This window comes from Haemaphysalis longicornis, unplaced genomic scaffold (assembly GCF_048455015.1).
Source record: "Haemaphysalis longicornis isolate Haplotype H1 unplaced genomic scaffold, Haemaphysalis longicornis Haplotype H1 scaffold_2, whole genome shotgun sequence".
NCBI lineage: Eukaryota > Metazoa > Arthropoda > Arachnida > Ixodida > Ixodidae > Haemaphysalis > Haemaphysalis longicornis.
The window spans coordinates 177,315,416-177,331,074 of NW_027526295.1; the positions used below are offsets into that span (position 1 = coordinate 177,315,416).

General features: G+C 47.1%; 1 protein-coding gene across 1 annotated transcript in view; it reads left to right on the forward strand.

Annotated features, from left to right (window-relative positions):
- Window positions 1-15,659, forward strand: part of LOC144169527 (solute carrier family 22 member 7-like) — a 34,018-nt gene that overhangs the window by 13,922 nt on the left and 4,437 nt on the right. The window contains exons 3-8 of the mRNA XM_077698736.1: window positions 469-572; window positions 8,102-8,256; window positions 10,088-10,256; window positions 12,149-12,278; window positions 14,755-14,879; window positions 15,355-15,569. Coding sequence (XP_077554862.1) covers window positions 469-572; window positions 8,102-8,256; window positions 10,088-10,256; window positions 12,149-12,278; window positions 14,755-14,879; window positions 15,355-15,569 — 898 coding nt within the window. The remainder of the gene's footprint in view (window positions 1-468; window positions 573-8,101; window positions 8,257-10,087; window positions 10,257-12,148; window positions 12,279-14,754; window positions 14,880-15,354; window positions 15,570-15,659) is intronic.

Sequence of the window (15,659 nt, forward strand, 5' to 3'; positions counted from 1 at the left end):
TCATCGCGGGATACACCTCGCACACCAACATTCTTAATTACCCGCCCCCTAGCCCTACACGAGGCCCACCACCAATTGGTACCTGAAAATGATTTCTTCCTGCATTCACAACTCATTTTCGCTACCCATTACGATCTTGGTTTGAAGAGATTTTTGTTGAAGTAATATGTTTTAATTTCCATGCAGTTTAAATAAGAAGCGCGCGCGTGTGTTCGTGAGTGTGCGTATTTCTGTGTTTGTGGTGCTTGCGTGCGCACGTGCTTGCGTGCGTGCGAAGTGGTGTATAGGTGTGTGCGTGTGGGCGGAGGAATTTAAGGAGCAAAATTATATCAACAGTTACGTTTGTAATGCTGTTAGCATAGCGTTACCCTATTCCTCTGTTAGAGTGTGTAACGGCCTTCCTTTTCATGCATGTAAATACCGCCTCTATAATTTTCTTTTGTTTCCTATATATGTTTGCGTTCGCAGAATCAGTGGATATGCGGTGAAAGCTGGAAAAGGTACGCCGTACACACCGCCTACTGGAGTGGTTCCATGTCGGGTTACCTGATCTCAGGATTATTGGCTGACAAGTAAGTACGGCAATTATTAAAAATACTGTTCTTTTTAAGTCATATATTGGGGGTACAATTGGCTGCCAACATTGCAACACTGACAAACTGCGTATCTGCCTGTTGAATTCTCAGACTAAATAAAACGTTCCACTTGTACAGAAAGCGCTTCTCCTGTGAACACGTTTCAAGGCGAAAACCTTACGTGCCGCATTCTGCGAAAAATCGTTGTCTTACCGGTTACAGGAAACGGCAACCGCTACAAAGAAGAAATAGAAAAACCCAATTGAGGTTCAATGGTGTTTGAGCCAGGGTTTCCCTTGTAAGACCCGAGAGCGTTACCGCTGATCTGCCTTCGCACATTGGTATTGCAGAGGAGGAAAAGCTAGAATAATGTATGCCGTGTTGCACGTGACCGTGACGGCACGGAAGTAGAACAGGTTGTCCCCTTTCGCACGGAAACCTGGTTCTGGGGAGGCCGTGGCGAGTATAACGACTGTGCTTGTTGAATCATTCGCACGAAAAGACGAGGCAATGAAAGTGAAGAAAGAACCAAGTACAATGTAGTAGTAAATACGTTCTTGACGTGTATCGCCGGGCTTTCGCTTCCTAGCCGCGTGAGCAGAGTTATGAGTCCAGAGGAATATTTTCTAATAACAAAGCTGTCGCACAAAACTCGGTGATGACAATTTTTAGCGAAAGAAACACCGCTTTGTCAAAACAAATACCACTCATAAAAAAGCCCATTCCTCAGATTGCTGCAGAATGACTTAGAAAACGGTGTTAATAAATAAAGATGGGCAGGCAGGGGGCGACAGTAGGAAAAAGGAAGAGGAGGATTGGGGTGAGCACTTCTCTATTTATTTTGTTTCAATTTTGACTAATTTCCAATCTCGATTCCCCAAAAACAAGAAGAAAAAAGCTTCCAAAATTTTCTAACTTTCCTTGAATCATCCACCTAGGCAGCAATCTCATTCGAATTAGCAACTGATGTTTTGCCGATCCCCTGATTGGGTATGCGCCATTTTGTGAAGGAACAACAACAACAACAACAGCACTGCCTCGCTAACCGACTCCATCACCGTATCGGAAGCCAGACGCTGGTCTTTTTTCGTTACACATTTTCTGGTGCCGTGAAACCCGGGAACTGGTGCGCGAGCGGATCTACGTTCGACGGCGCAGCGGCTCCGAGGCACGCGAGGCTTGGATACCTTCGTACTGCTTCATCCTGGAAGCCTTGCCCTCGGCCACCGCCCCTTTCGGCTCGTGCCCAAGCCCGCCCTTGTCCCCTTGGTATTCGCAACCCCAGCGTCTTGCTTCATCGACTGGTGCCATGGACGCTCTTCGTGTCCGCCGAGATGTCCTGCGAGCGACCATCTCCGGGACAATGACAGTCCTCGACGCCTTGCTGCGGAGCCAGGTAGCAACGGCCCTTGACAGACAAAATGTCCTCGACCTCATTTTGCATGACCAGGTGAGCCTTCACAAACTCGACGCTCAAGTTCAGCAGAACCTGCAGGGTGAAGAATTTGATGCTGACATTTTGGAAACCATCGGTTACGACGAGCGTATTTGCGCCCTGGGAACGCGTGTACGCTTCTCTGCATTCCAAGACACTGCCCCAAGCCTCGTCCTTCAACCTCAGTCGGCCCTGTTCACCACCCGCATCGCAACCTCAACTATTTGCTCGCTTCCCAAGGAGGCAAGGCGGACAATGGTCCCGGCTGACGTGCCACCCGTCCGGGAAATAACTGGTGCGGCGGTAGAAGTACAGAACGACGACGACGGAGGCGCTGCAGCCTTTCAGGACGCCGAGCAAGACCCCGAGGGGCTCAGCCCGGGAGAGCGGCTCCAGCGACCTCCAAACCCTGGTGTTGCTGTGATTGCCGGTGTGGAGAAATCTCAGGAATCCTGCCGAGACCTCGCCGTCGCTGACGCGACTATCGTTTCCGAGACGTCTGACCGGCCTTGCCGCAGCGCTGGCGTCGCCAACACGGCTCTCACGTCACAGACGTCGTTACAGCCCTTCCGCAACCCTCGCTTCGACGACTTGACTACCACTCTGGAGACGTCGGACCCGTTCTGCCACGGTCCTAGCGTCGATGATGCGACTCCTGTTTTGGAGAACTCCGAGCTTCCCTGTTGCGACCTTTACGTCGGTGAGGTACCTCTCGCTCTCGTTTCGCCAGCAGTGCAGCAACCCGGTTTTGATTCAAATATGTTTTCATTGGGTTCAGCAACAAAAACGCGGTTCGTGCAGAAGATGGACTCGCGTCAGGGGATAGCGAAGCGCCTGCTCCTCCGATGCTCCGTGAGCGAGCTTCGACGCCGGAAGCGAGCTTCGTCCGCGCTCGTCCAGGCCCCGTGGGGAGGCATCCTGGTGGAGAAGCAGAACAAATGCTTTTACGGTGACGACCCCTACTTCAGCAAGCACAACTCGATTTTGAACGAGCCTTTGTACCGTGTTGGGTCCGGCGAGAGTGAGGTCCTATGGTTCCCAGAGATAACGGACACGCCGCTGGAACACAACAATTACTTCACGGAAGGCGAATCAGACGTGGACGCAACGGCGATGCCATTACACTCACCGCATGATATCTGTAAATTTGACCGTCCGAATCAGCTGTTTCCATTCGATCCCGGCGGCGGCCTTCTGGCCGAAAACCTGGAGCATGGCTTCTCTTCCCGGGTGACCATATGAACATTCGCGATCTTCACTTTTAGCCCCTAAGTAACTTTGCCCCAGCAAACCAGCAAGCCCTCGTTGCCCATGACGCTGGCTATGGACTTGTATTGCCTCGCTCGATTGGCAACGCTCTCTACAGAGATCGACGGCACCGAGACACCCTGCCAAGTGCTCCACGGGATCCCCCAGCCAGATTACAAGCATCGCTGCGGTGGAATCATGCACCGCTACGGAAGTCGGACAAGTGGTCGTAGTGGGACACGGACTCTGCCACTACCCCTGCTAGTCCCTAACCAACTCGGCGGCGGCGGGAGTATGTTAATAAATAAAGATGGGCAGGCAGGGGGCGACAGTAGGAAAAAGGAAGAGGAGGATCGGGGTGCGCACTGCCTCGCTAACCGACTCCAACACCGTATCGGAAGCCAGACGCTGGTCCTCTTTCGCTACAAACGGTATGGTCGTTCTGCTGGCCGTACAACCATCGTCTACGGAAAATTATGTACAACAAGTTTTGATAAGAAAGTGTCTACCACACGAAATTCAAACCTTTCAAGGATCAAGTTAAATTTCCCTGTATGCCACTATATTAAGATCTCTTATAAGAGAAAAGATGTGAACAATTAGGCACTTTTTTTGTACCTGTACTATGCCTGCGCTCTCACAGTTGCGGGAGGTCCACTATCAGCAGTACATTTGATTTTTAATGCATAAGCATTCTTTGCCGGGCGATCCAATTTCCCAATACAAGCAGTTTACTGACTTCTACATGCTCAAAAAGGCATAATTATAAAAGTGAAGACATTGATTTATATAAACACTGTAAATTACCGCTTTAAGTAAAGTAATAGAAAAAATCTGCAGAAATTCAAAAATTGTCTACTAATGCGCAGCATTCTTTTGCCGCTTGAATAGAGCGTGAGCTCTTTACAGCCAAAAGTTATGGTTTTTATAAATTATGTCCTACCAATGATTTCCATTTACGCTATTATAACGATTAAAAGTGGAACTTCCACGAAATCTGCATTGTTGTGAAAAAGAGGTAGTAGTAGTAAGTACTGTTGAATAAGGCGGACATAGCTGCCGGCAATTGCTCCGCCTAATCGTCCCCAATACCATATCAAAACTCTCAAAGTCACCACACCTCACTTAGTCCTGTGGACTGCAAGAATCCGAGTAGGAGATGAGACACCTCTCTTCGCACAATCCAGTGGTCCCTAGGAAAAATAATGTCCTCCGATGTAGCATGGGGCACTCCTAACTTCTGGCGATCACGAAAAAAGTTCGTCCGCTCAGAGTTGGTTTTGGAGCAGTTCATAATGAAGTGATCAATGTCACCAGTCACACTGCACGAGGGGCACAAAGGGGATGAAACAATGTTGATTTTATGTAGCCAAGCTGGTGTACGGGCTGAGTCTGTTCCTACTCGGTGGAGCAGACAGGCTCCGGCTCTTTTCAGGCCTTTCGTCACGACTGGTTGATGTACTGGTCATCACAGCTGCCTAAAGTGCTCGCGAACGGTCTGTTTCTGTATGCGTTGGAAATCGCACCGCGTTTGCACCGTCCTTGTAGAACATAAGGCGTAGGGCATTACACGGTTCGCTATTTTCGCTATTTTTTTAATATTTTTCCTAGCTTTTGGTTTTTCGAAATTGTGTTCGACCAATTGTCTCCATTTACGATATTATAACGGTTAGAAGTAGAATTTTCGCGAGATATGCAATTTATCAAAATGCACTGAGTTACAATGTTCGCCTTTTTCGCTATTTCGCTATTCGCGTTTTTCGTTAATGTTCGTGTTCTTCGCGTTGAAATGACATTACAGCAGGCCTGGATGTTCCCTACACCGTAAACAAGCGATTTGCAATATCGTAATAATTTGTAACTATGCTGCCGTCAGCTGATATCTTTGAAAAGGGTTTCTCGCTACATAATTTCAGAACTTGGAAGTATCGTTACCCGCTGCGGTGGCTCAGTGGCTAAGGCGTTGCGCTGCTGAGCATGAGGTCGCGGGTTCGATTCCCGGCCGCGGCGGCCGCTTTTCTGGTGGAGGCGAAAAGCAAAAACGCCCGTGTGTACGAGATTTCGGCGCACGTTAAAGATCCCCAGGTGGTCAAAATTAATCCGGAGCCCTCTACTACGGCTCGCCTCATCGCCTGCGTTGCGTCGGCGCGTTAAACCTTACAATCAATGGAAGTATCGTTCTTAATAAAATTTGGCATTGGGGCTCTAAAGCAGTAATCGTTTGTCCGATGCATTGCTTCGGCAAGAATTCTTTGGTGCTCGTTGATAACTCTGCGCTGTGCATGCTGCTTTATTAGATGTTTAACTTTTGTTTTACAACGAAGCTGTTAGCTTGTTGGTCGGAAAATTTCATGACGTAAACAAAAAATCCAGGCAGGACACAGCAGTTCTCGCCCAAGACGCTGAGCGCATGCGTCAGGCTAATCTAGCATGCAGCATATAGCTCAGCATTCATCAAAGAAAATACGACTAAACAAGCATCAAAGCCGCATGATGGATGATAAGGCGCCGGTGAACAATAGGAACAGCCCCCCCTTCCCCCCCCCCCCCCCCAATGTGTTCTGGTAAAGATTAGGTGCGCAGCTGCTGTCGAAAGGGAAGGGGGGCTGACGTCATTCTAGGGCTAGCGTGCTTCATGCTAGGCAGGACTCAGCAGTTCTCGCCCAAGACGCCGAGCGCACGCGTCAGGAACAAGAATTTTCCGCCATACAAGCGAAATACAAGTGACAAGCCCGCCGAGACAGCGAGAAACATTCCACACCCTCCTCCATGAGCATGTGTAGTGGTTTATAACAGCTGCGCTGGACATCCACTTTCGCAGGGTTGGATGGCATCCAGAAATTGTTTTTTTTGAATACACAGGCTTCTATCGAGACTGGGCAGGACCAAATAATGCAGTTAAAACTATCCCTGAATTCGAATTACTGAAGTTTGAATTAACGAGCTTTCACTGTATCAAAAAATTACACCATCTTCCCGTAGGGGAACCTTGAGTAGTATGCGAAGCCGCCATGGGGTCGACTTAAGTTCCCATTAGTTTTCAGTTCGTCGTTTCCGTTGATGTTCTGCTTCGCGTGCCTTCGTTGTATAAGTAGCGTAGTTTGAATGAGTCAAGGACATAAGGCGCGTTCGCAGGACATGCTCCCGTCTCGGTTTGTAGCGCAGAGGGAAGAGCGCCACGTACCTCCCGTTGCAGCCAGAGAGTCGTGGTATCGAAACCGGGCGCCGCCTAACTATTTCTTTTTATAGTGGACTGCGCTGACGTCAGCCCAAACGCTGACGGGGCTGAAGAGACGTGCATGCGCAGTAGAGTGCGGATGGCGGACAACGACAACGAGGGAGGGAGGGACACAGCCCCGAGCATGAGAAGCTTCGAATCTAACGTTTTTACTCAACTGGGATCTGGTCAGTCCCTCCCAGTCCACACTAGACAAATTTGAGTCTTCAACAAAAAAGATTTGCTTTTAAAAAACCATGACGTATGTTCTTGCAGCGCAGTTAGGTGCTCCGGATTCGAATCTGGAGGTCTGTAAGACTCGTACAAGATAAAACTATGCCCCAACAGGACAACTCTATGCACAAGCATTGCAGCATCAGCTTAAATTGTAGAATTTCGTTGGGGTTGAGAAGGATGGCTACTCCTCCACGTATTACGGTAGTAACCATGGCGCGCTAGAAAACTGAATTGACTTTAGCATATCTCCTCTGTGTTTATCGTTGGAGGCACGAAGAGGACAGGAAGGAGTGTGAGAGTGGGAAGAGGGAAGAGAAGAGAAGAATTTATTTGGCAAGGACGGCAGGAGACTTTCGCTTTTCGACGACATTTGTGGCCAATCTTTTTATCATTTTTTTTCCATAGGTTCAACAAACGCCGCTGAGTAAATTGTCGACACCGCGGCGAGAACTTTGGGGATTAGACATAACAGCTTCGCTGTATACACATTACAAGTATAAGACAGGGCCGAAGTATTCGCTGTTAAAAGAAAATTGCGAATTGTATGTGAAGCTTTTTGTCTATGCCATCACTACGATAGCAGACAGTGTGTTGTTCGTTCATAATGGTCAGCGCATACGGAAACCGGACAAGAAGAGTAAGGACGACAGAAGCGCTGTCTATCAAGTGAAATTTTATTAGAAAACACACGTGGTATATACGCAAAAAAGTGATATAAACAACAAATGGCTCAAAAAAGCTTAAGTCACGCAACCACTTAAACATTCGACTTGTCTACAAAGGCAACCTCATCATCCCTAAGCGAAATTGACAGATGGCTGACGCACGTGTCTTCGCTCTTTATAATCTTATAAGCTTCGGCTATTTCCCGCGTTCGCTGGCTTTTGCTTCCCATCACAACGACTGTCCAATTAAACTGCGGAGCGCAGTCGAACTCTTTGCAGTGGCAGGACAAGTGCGAGGATGGCACGCTCTTCAGTGAAGCGGCATGTTCTCTTAGGCGGACGTTGAGGCATCGTGCCGTCTGGCCGATATACTTGCCACCGCAGGGAAGCAGCGGAATAGAGTACACGACTCCAGAAGCGCAGTTGGTGAAACGTTTTTCGTGCTTCATGGTGCACGTTTCACCACCACTGGCTGCTCCTCCTTCATGCAACCTTCTGTCAATTCCACCACACACGCTCGCCAACTTCTTGCCTGCACGAAAGACGACATTGACATCATACTGGCAATCTTTTTCATGCGGTGCGACACAGAATACAAATACGGTATAACAGCGATTTTTCTTCGCCTATCCGGGAGCATTTCCGCTCCATCCTGGCCAGAGAAATTGTTTTTGTTTCCGTCGATTCAGCAATCATTGCGACATTTGTTCTTTTTCCTTTCCAGAATCGGCCGCAAGAAGACTGCTTTGGTACTCATAACTGTGGGCTCGACCTGCAACCTGCTATGTGGCTTTTTCTCTGACTTCATCAGCTACACAATACTCAAATTTTTCACAGCCATTGGCTCGTACACGGTCACAACGACTGTATTCGTCCTGGGTGAGTTACATCGCTTTTATTAAGAAGCTGGTTCGACGCATGTACTATCAAGATACAGTAAAATATAAACAACACAGCACGTGACTTTAAGGTAATGTTGCGCATCCTGGTTACAGGCCATCTATTCGCGGTAAGAATAAGTTACGATAGTTCATGTCCAACCATGATATAGAAAGACCATTGTTCGGCGTATGAGCATCTTGATTTGTCCCACCGCCATGCTGGCGCCGGTTCATGCTACCGTTCTCTCAGTCGCTGCACAGGATGAAAACGGCGTACACTGAAGTTAGATAACGGTAGCATTAACTTGCGGGAAATAGGGCGGTGACCCAAACCAGAATACTGACATGTCGAGCAATCTTCTCTTCATATCAAAATTGGACACGAACTCCCGTAACTTATTGTACTGACAGCCTGGCGCTCCATCGTTCTCATTTGAATTTATCTTGACAATACTCCTATTTACATAGACAAACCTGCTGAACGGGACGAATAGAAGCTGGTACTCAGGCGAACTATATGATATTTGGTTATAACAGGGCTTTGAAGTTACGTCAACATTTCACGTTGAGAAACATTTTTGTGTGGTCATCTACCTACTGCTAAAATATTCTGCACAAATCTAGGTACCAAAAGATTCCCTCACATTTAGGTGTCCAGCGTGGAAGCAATAAATTTAGCTAGTGTTGCCAGGCTCTGCTAAGATCACCTTATTTTTAATATTGCTGGATCTTGTTCGCCTGGGCCACGAAGCTGAATTTAATCGCCTCCCAAGCGAAAGCCGTACAATAGCAATGTGTGGGCAGATCAAACTGCTCGACCTTGTGATGACGCTTTGCATACTGCCACCGATCGTATTCAAAGCTACATTAGCTGTGTGTATCAACCACACAGTTTAAATTTCCACGTGTTTTCGCTAGGCCTACAGCAGTAGCATGGTAATGCTCGTTGACACCATCGCTGTGATGGGAACTCACTTCATCGGCTACGGCTAGGATTCCCCGGACAGCATGACGCAATGTCCAGCCCACCAATGATCAAAGTCCACAACCCCAGCGACAGCGTACGAATCCCACACGAGAAATCTGAGCGTTTCAACTATCATTGTCGTTAGATGAAAAGTTGTTTGAAGTTATCCTTAGCCGTCACTTTTCCGAAAGGAAACAGATATGGTTCTTCACTTTCTCTGGGCAGCTGATCTGTGTGAATGACTCTGGTCACTTCACGTGGATCCATTTGCGTATACGTGTGACCTCTTTTGTTCTGTTGCAAGTGTGTTTATCAATCTTTCCTTCACTTTTGTTGCTTCTTAGTCATAATTATTTCTCTACCTATCTCGTGCACCCTTTCCTTCTTGCGTTAAGTAACAAGCATCGTACACCTCGTATTGCATCTTTCATACATTCATTCGTACCTCTTAAATCTCATCCGACTATACCAAAGAGCTCCTCATGTGCACTAAAACTCAATCATTAACTAATGCTAGATAGTTCAAAAGACGGTTGGAAGACTCCTTTTTGACTGTAGGTAGATCAGAAAAACATGCCTTCAACGACTGCCGGATTCCGTGCTCGGCAGTCAGCTTGTAGTCAGGCCTGATTATGGGCACAAGCTCCGTTAGCACCACAAACAAACGTCTCCTTTAGGACGAAGTGTTTTTTCACGCCTATTGCGCAAGATCACCTTTGTCGTCTGACTGTACGTCGCATCCAAATCTCTGCTACCCGTCTTCTGCGTTCCAAGAGTTCATAATTCGCGTGTCCAGTGTATTTTGTCCCTCATCTTGCGAGGTTCTAATAACCGGTGCCCGCTTTTCGTATCATTTCGGCAGTGATGGAGTACACCACAGCGGAGCGCAGAACAGTGGTGGCTTTCCTGTGGGGTACCTCCTGGACCATACTCGCCTCGATGCTTCCCTGGTACGCCTACCTGCTGCGTAATTGGAGAATCCTCATTGCCTCCAACGCCGCGCTCAGCGTCCTCCTGGTCATCCTCTTCTGGTAAGGTTATCTGTCTGAATCTTAAACATGGGCCACTGCATGTAGCGGGAAAAGCGAAACAACAGTAACACGCCGCAAAATTCCAAAATGTCGGAGGTTTTGACGGTGTTGACAGCAATCAGCGTAGTCGTCTCATTTGTTCTCGGGGAGACACTGATCAGCTACATAAACGAAAATGAAATCAAGTCGCTTACATTTACCCGTAATTGGATAAAAGCCGCAGCTGACGCGATGTGTCAGCGACATTCCTATAGCATTGCTGAAAGAGCGCGCGTTTACCTAAGATACGGAGGTGATGTACATCGGGGACTGCTTTTTTTTAAGGGATGCTTTTCTTACTCCCTGTAGCTTTCCCCGTGGTTATTGCAAGTCGAGCTGATTATAGACCCGACAGAAAAGTTTCGGGTGCTTTATCGATGGCTCTTTTCAGGGAATCTTGATGAGCATGCGGTACGTTCTCAATGCTTCTTCAGACGCAACTGGTAGGCGAGACGACATCACTGGGAGGGGAAGTAAAGATTTTTGAGCAATTGTCTGTAGATGTGAGAAGACGTTACATTTAAAAAAGACATGGTACACCCCCCCCCCCCTCATCAGCGGTAAACCAGAGGTGAAGGAACGAATGACCCGCTGTAGAAATGTGGAAGTGCGTACGAGAAACCGATACTGTCTGACTATTCTAACATTAATGACAGCACAAGCAATTCCACACACAGCACATCGCCTTGAAAAAAGTATGAATGAGGGGTCTGTCATGTGTCGGTCACTTCATTCTCCCGCGCATACGCCTTTTTATGAAACTGTAGCTCAGGCTGGAAATTTGCCAAGAGCTGTCTGAACCAAGCTGCGCTTTAAAACTGACACGAAGAAAGGCAACGCAAATAGGAAAGTGTTTGTGCGTCCTTCCGTTGTGCACGATGAGGTGGATCATTATCAAATATTTTAGTGACCCTCGAGTGAAGAAAACAATCTCGTGTTGCTAGCTACTTCTGAAGACAAACGTGCGTAATACGCCCTGCAAACAGCTCTAGCCACATTTTTCTTCTTCACCCTCAATTCGTCACTGGGGCTTTCACAACAAAAAAGTATTGGGCTTAATACATTTACCGTTATGGAGCCTCAAAGGAAGGATTTTAAAATACGGTCTTAAATCGGGCTTAGATGTTTCCATTGTGTTGACTACCATAGATAAAAGCAGCAAATGGCACCTTAGCCAGGGAATCGCTGCAGTATAACTGCGCTTTCCCTCATCCGAAAGAACGTGCAAGGCAACCTCAAGGCACTGAAGGTATCGGTGAATTAAGTTTTTAAGGTCCGCTTTTATTTCAAAGCTACACGCCGATGATTGTTTGGCGCGCATACCTAAGTTATAATTGTGCGTTGGATTAACCCACTACGCCCAAAAGCCTGGCAACACTTCACAGAAAAAACCATCTTGAAATGTTACGTATCCCAAGCACTTTGCAGCTCGCTCGCTTTCACATTCATCAAGTCTATTTCATGAATTCGCCATCTTGCTTGATTGCTTATTCCGCATTTTTCAATAACAATGTCTTTAGTCCTTTATTTCTGCGTTTTTCTCGCCACCGCACTATGTGTTACTTCACTCACTCACTCATTCACTCACTCACTCACTAACTCACTCACTCACTCACTCACTCACTCACTCACTCACTCACTCACTCACTCACTCACTCATTCACTCACTCACTCACTCACTCACTCACTCACTCACTCACTCACTCACTCACTCACTCACTCACTCACTCACTCACTCACTCACTCACTCACTTAGTAAGTACAATATGTCAAGCAGTACGCCATTAAATAGCTCATCTATTTCTTCTCCTAATTCGTTGTGACATGGTCGGCGTCTTGCTCTGTTCCCCTAGGTGGGTTCCCGAGTCATCCAGCTGGCTGCTCTCTGTAAACCGCAAGGAAGAAGCTGTCGCCATTCTCTTGAGAATCGCGCGGATCAACGGCAAGGATGTTTCCAAAGAACACCTAGGAAAAATTCTCACGGCAAGTGTTCACAATGGCATGGCACGGGCATTCACTGAAATCACCTTTCTTTCTTGGTTAACCTGCGTATGTTCTGCGAAAGATGGGCAGCTTTTGGGATGTTGGAAATCAGCAAATCACAGCACTATCGCTTCGGCTACACGTCTTTCATCTGGATGGGAGCAATAAAAAATATTCCGGGCCATCTCCGCTAACGGGAAACCTGAGGAGGGGCGAAGCATGCAGTGTACAAGGGTATTCTTGGCGCCTTCGTGTTTTTTTCTCACGTAGATGAAATCGTACGGGGTAGAGGTATACAGCATTGCTGTAAGTCTCGTGTCTGAAGCGCGAAGTGTTGTTGCGTGAGGCGTTGGAAAACGAATGTCCCCGTGTGTTCTTTAAGTACGCGTTACTTTCGAGCTCGAGGCGTTGGGAAACGAGTATACCGGTGTTGTAATATCATGAGTACATGATACCACGACGAAGTGATACGACGACGACATTAGACACCGACAGCCCGAGAACATAAGGGGCTTTGCCCGTAAAATAACCTGCACTGTGGGCAGCAAATGTATCTCCGCACAATGTCTACATCAGCTTTGTTTGTGCCATACGCAATCCTTGTTTTCACACTAGATTCTTGTCCCAGGAATATAGGGAGGCCTTTTTGGTACAGGCGAAATTATCTCATCCCAATCTTTTAGCTTGGATATTACCTTAACCAGCAAGCTTTGTAGAAATCGCTGTGATTTTTGTGTACATAATAGGCTGAATTGCTGCAGATAAAATTACCCACGATGACTTTAAGTTCTGTATAACCTGATAGGTAGACCGCTTGCAGCACCGCTTGCGTAAGTTTTATTTTTGCATACTTTTTATCAAATTTCACCGATTCATCTCGAATATGATATGACATCCTGACGTTCTCGATTAGAAAATCCCTAAGTGGTTTTATTGCTTCCCAAGTCTTGCCAAAGGCAATCCAGAAAAGGTGTGGCCAGCGAGACCAGTCTTCTTTCTTCCAACCAGAAATATTGAGATGGCCTTGAAAAAATTGTGTAGCCAGGAAACCCAGACATCTTTTTCGTTCAAAATCATAATTTAACGCCACCCTCATATGGTAAAGCCAATTAGACTATATAGTATCGCGCCTATGTTCACGGGTTTTTCAGCAGTTCGATAAGAACCCGCAAAGCCATGAACACACTATACGCGTTTCGTGGACAGCGAGTAGTTGAAACTGCGTCTTTGAAAGTAAAACCAGCACCATAAATTTTGGAAGACAGGCTTTTGAACGGGCACTTCTGTACCTGTGCAACAGTTCTCAACAGTCTGAAATTTAATTCCTTCCTGTGCAGAGGTACTCGAGCGTTGAAAGAGAGGGCGAAGGACGAAATGATTTACCTTATCATAGAAATGAACATGTCGGAATGAAAAAAAAACTGTAGTATTTCCGTCTGTGTTAGCGCTTATGGCAAACTGTTACCAGTTGCGAGTTGCCAACGCGAGAAGTTCCGGCTAGGGCAGTACTTTGATCCCCGAGAGAGAACTGAAAGAAGTAAACTAGTGATCAATTGTCTTTTTTGCGTTATACCATATGAGGTTTGAGTGGCCAGTGAGTACAACGTTTTGGGCATCAGACGTAACGCGTTTCCCCGCGAATCTTTTAGACTTTCTGTGTCACTCCAGGCGTGCATTATTTGGCTGTGAACTACACAGGTGGTTTCGTTGAGGGTGAAATGAAACGGTTGAATGAGTAGTGGTTTAACTATTAGCCTAGGACCGCTTCGCACTAAAACTTCGGGCACGGATGCCAATGGGGATTTACGTTTCGAAACCGCCGTGTTGACACACTAGTACTTCTCCAATACATGGAGCCACCTATACAAACCAAAGCATTAGCGGTGATTTTTTCTATAAACTGTACACGGACAAGGTAGTGTCCGCTTATCGATGTTACGCAATTGTAAAGCCTTTTACACCCCAAACTAATTCGAAGCGGCCACGTTTCATAGACATAATTCGGGGCAATAAATATAATTCAGGCGTTTGTAAACCCCTCAACGATGCTTCAGAAAAGGCGAGTTGTTCAGATGTTTTACAGATGACAGTTTGCAATGACCCGGCGATATTTTCAACAACTGTTTTCAGTCATGATAAGAAGCTACAACGTGGCATGTATGTATAAATGTACGCTCGCCTGTATGTGCCTCGTGTTTTGCACAAGAGCTCTATCTGCGATCTATGAACAAATTTCACGCCGGCACAATCACTATTATTAGAGAGTTTTAGCTGGCCGTTTTCGACGCTCCGCTCCCGTATCGGCGGCCCGCTCAGCGCAACCGGAGCCAATGCCGTTCGCGGCCAAGCGCGCCACGCATGCGCAATGGCGCTTCCGCTTGCTATCGGAGCGGAGCGGACCGTGAAAGACGGTCAGCTAAAACTCCCTATTCTCAAATTCATCGTATTCTTCAAACATCATTTCCTCTATTCGCAGAAGACGGCCAGCGAAACGGAGGCACAAGCTGTAATCGAAAAGGCTCCCAGTTTCTGGCAAGGAACTGTTCTCATGCTCAAATCTCCAAACATACGAAAGATCACTGTGCTCATCTATCTGGGCTGGTAAGTATCGTGTACGCCATGCGCACAAAGCAATAAATGTCAGGATATGTCAATAAAGCTACCATTCTATGTTGGGTTGTGGACTTAGAGCTGCGTCGTCCGTAAAGAGGCTGAGGAAGAAATGAAAGGCCCAGAGACGGGATGAGCTGTGTGGTCACTGCGCACGAAAAACTTTTACAAAAGGGCACAGCTGCTTCCACTTGAAACGAATGCTTTCCGGTTGGAACTCTGATGGTGAAAAAACTGAAGTTCACGGCCTGTTTTCAGACAAAATATATGTTGCGGAACTTTCTCCATCTCATCCCTGTTCGTCTACTCCTTCAAGCTTCGCTGAACTCTTGCACATGTTCTGCCTCAAGACCTAATCCTACCTTCTAATTATTAACGAACGCTTCAGGGCGAAGTAAGCACAGTGTCCCCCAAAAATGATAGCGGTTGGCATGTAACGTAAGCTCGGTTTTATTCTGCTTCCCAGGTTCATTATCAGCATGTGCTACAACGTGACCACACTCGAGCTGGGGCGTCTGGACCTGGATATCTACTCAGCGTACTCGATCGCCATCGCTTTTGAGTTTCCTGTGAACATCTTCTGCATTTCGGCGCTTGACACTTTGGGGCGACGATGGCCAAACTCGGTATTCATGCTCGTCGGGGGTGTTGTCTGCATAATCATGTGGCTGTTCAGAACAGGTTAGTGGCTCCGTTATTGGGCAATGTGTCGGGCTGCTCGAGGCAGGGGTAGTGTAGCTAAAGGTTCCTTTTCTCGCAAAAGTTCCCTTG